This window comes from Trypanosoma conorhini (assembly GCF_003719485.1).
Source record: "Trypanosoma conorhini strain 025E chromosome Unknown Tco_14.4_contig_00647, whole genome shotgun sequence".
Classification (NCBI taxonomy): Eukaryota; Euglenozoa; class Kinetoplastea; order Trypanosomatida; family Trypanosomatidae; genus Trypanosoma; species Trypanosoma conorhini.
The window spans coordinates 1-1,327 of NW_021704720.1; the positions used below are offsets into that span (position 1 = coordinate 1).

Here is a 1,327-nt window from a genome sequence, read left to right on the forward strand (position 1 = left end):
GCGGTAGCAGTAGTGACGCTGCGCCTTGGGGATCACCACACGGCCACCGGTGCGCACAACATTCGTGGGAACGCCCTCGTACGCGACGAGCTGGCGCAGCGCCTTCTGGCCGCGCTTGGTGTAGCGGGGCAGCATGGAGCGCACCGTACGCAGGAAGATGTCAGAGGGGCTGCGGTGGTGGAAGGGGCCAAGCTTCGGGTTTGACAGCTTCCGCTTGCGGAGGAACTGCAGGTACTTGATCTTGTTGCGGATCTCCGTCCCTGCGATTGTCAGCTGCTCGCAACGCACAGCCGTGATCTTCTTGCCGAGCAGAAGCTGCTTGGCGACGATGGCGGCGGCGCGCCCCAGCACGTGGTCCTTGAGGTCCACGACAATAATCTCGGGGCGGTGCTTCTTGCTGCCCTTGCGGGAGCGGCGGTCTACCTTCTGGCGGCTGGGAAGAACCATTCGGGCGACTTCACTCACTTCTGCGGCAGCGTGGTGCGTCGGCAACAAGGCAGGGTGGAGAGAGAGAGAGAGAGAGGAAGGAGCTGGATGGCCCAGGCAGGAACAGGAGAAGAGGCAGCGCATCAGTGAAGCGCATCAACCCCTCACCAAAAAAAAAAGAAGGAAAAACTGCAGGTACACCACGCAGAGCAAACGCAAACACTACCAATAAATGCAGGGTGGGGAAAACAAAGCGTGCGAGCATGCACCCACCCACACACCCACCCACACACACACACACGTTTGCGCGAATTCCAAAAAACAAAAAAAACATGTCTGAGCCACGGCTGCTGGCGCAGAGGAGAAGGATAGAAGCAGGGGGAAAAGAAACAAACAAACACACATCCACTCAAACACCGGGAAAGGCCAGCGACGACAACAACACTAAACAAGAAGAGGTGAAAACAAGAACAAAAACAACGCCGGTAGTTTACATGCAAAGAAAGGACATGTCTGTGTCCACTTCCACAGCGCGAATCGTGTGAGAACACCTGTAAGTAGCTGTTTTCAAGGAGAGAGAGAAAGAGATAGAGAGAGGGGTGTGAGGGCTCAAAGAAACGCATAGCCGACATACATACATCCATTATGAATTCCCATGCACCTCTGCATGCATCGAGAACGGGAAATGGAGTAAATGCCAACGCAGACAAGAGAACAAGAACAGGACAAAAAAGGAAAGAAAGAAAGAGATCAAAAAAACAAAAACACAAACTTGCGACTAAATGAGGTCAGCCCACCGCCAACCCCTCGAGGGGGAGAGAGAGAGAGGAGAACCATACAGGAGGCCTACGGTTTGGTTCAGTGCGCGTCCAACGCCCAGGTAGCTGAGACGATTTATCCA

The 1,327-nt window shown here is 54.6% G+C and overlaps 1 protein-coding gene across 1 annotated transcript, besides 5 other annotated features; it reads right to left on the minus strand.

The window, feature by feature from the left end:
* Window positions 1-447, minus strand: Tco025E_07848 (60S ribosomal protein L13a; the record flags this gene model as incomplete). The annotated part of the gene is made up of 1 exon (XM_029374707.1): window positions 1-447. A coding segment is annotated over one exon (447 nt), but the record flags the coding sequence as incomplete, so codon positions are not given.
* Window positions 448-504: 57 nt separating this feature from the next.
* Window positions 505-523: a microsatellite.
* Window positions 524-692: 169 nt separating this feature from the next.
* Window positions 693-727: a microsatellite.
* Window positions 728-809: 82 nt separating this feature from the next.
* Window positions 810-842: a sequence feature (A-rich).
* Window positions 843-998: 156 nt separating this feature from the next.
* Window positions 999-1,023: a microsatellite.
* Window positions 1,024-1,134: 111 nt separating this feature from the next.
* Window positions 1,135-1,198: a sequence feature (A-rich).
* Window positions 1,199-1,327: the final 129 nt, after the last annotated feature.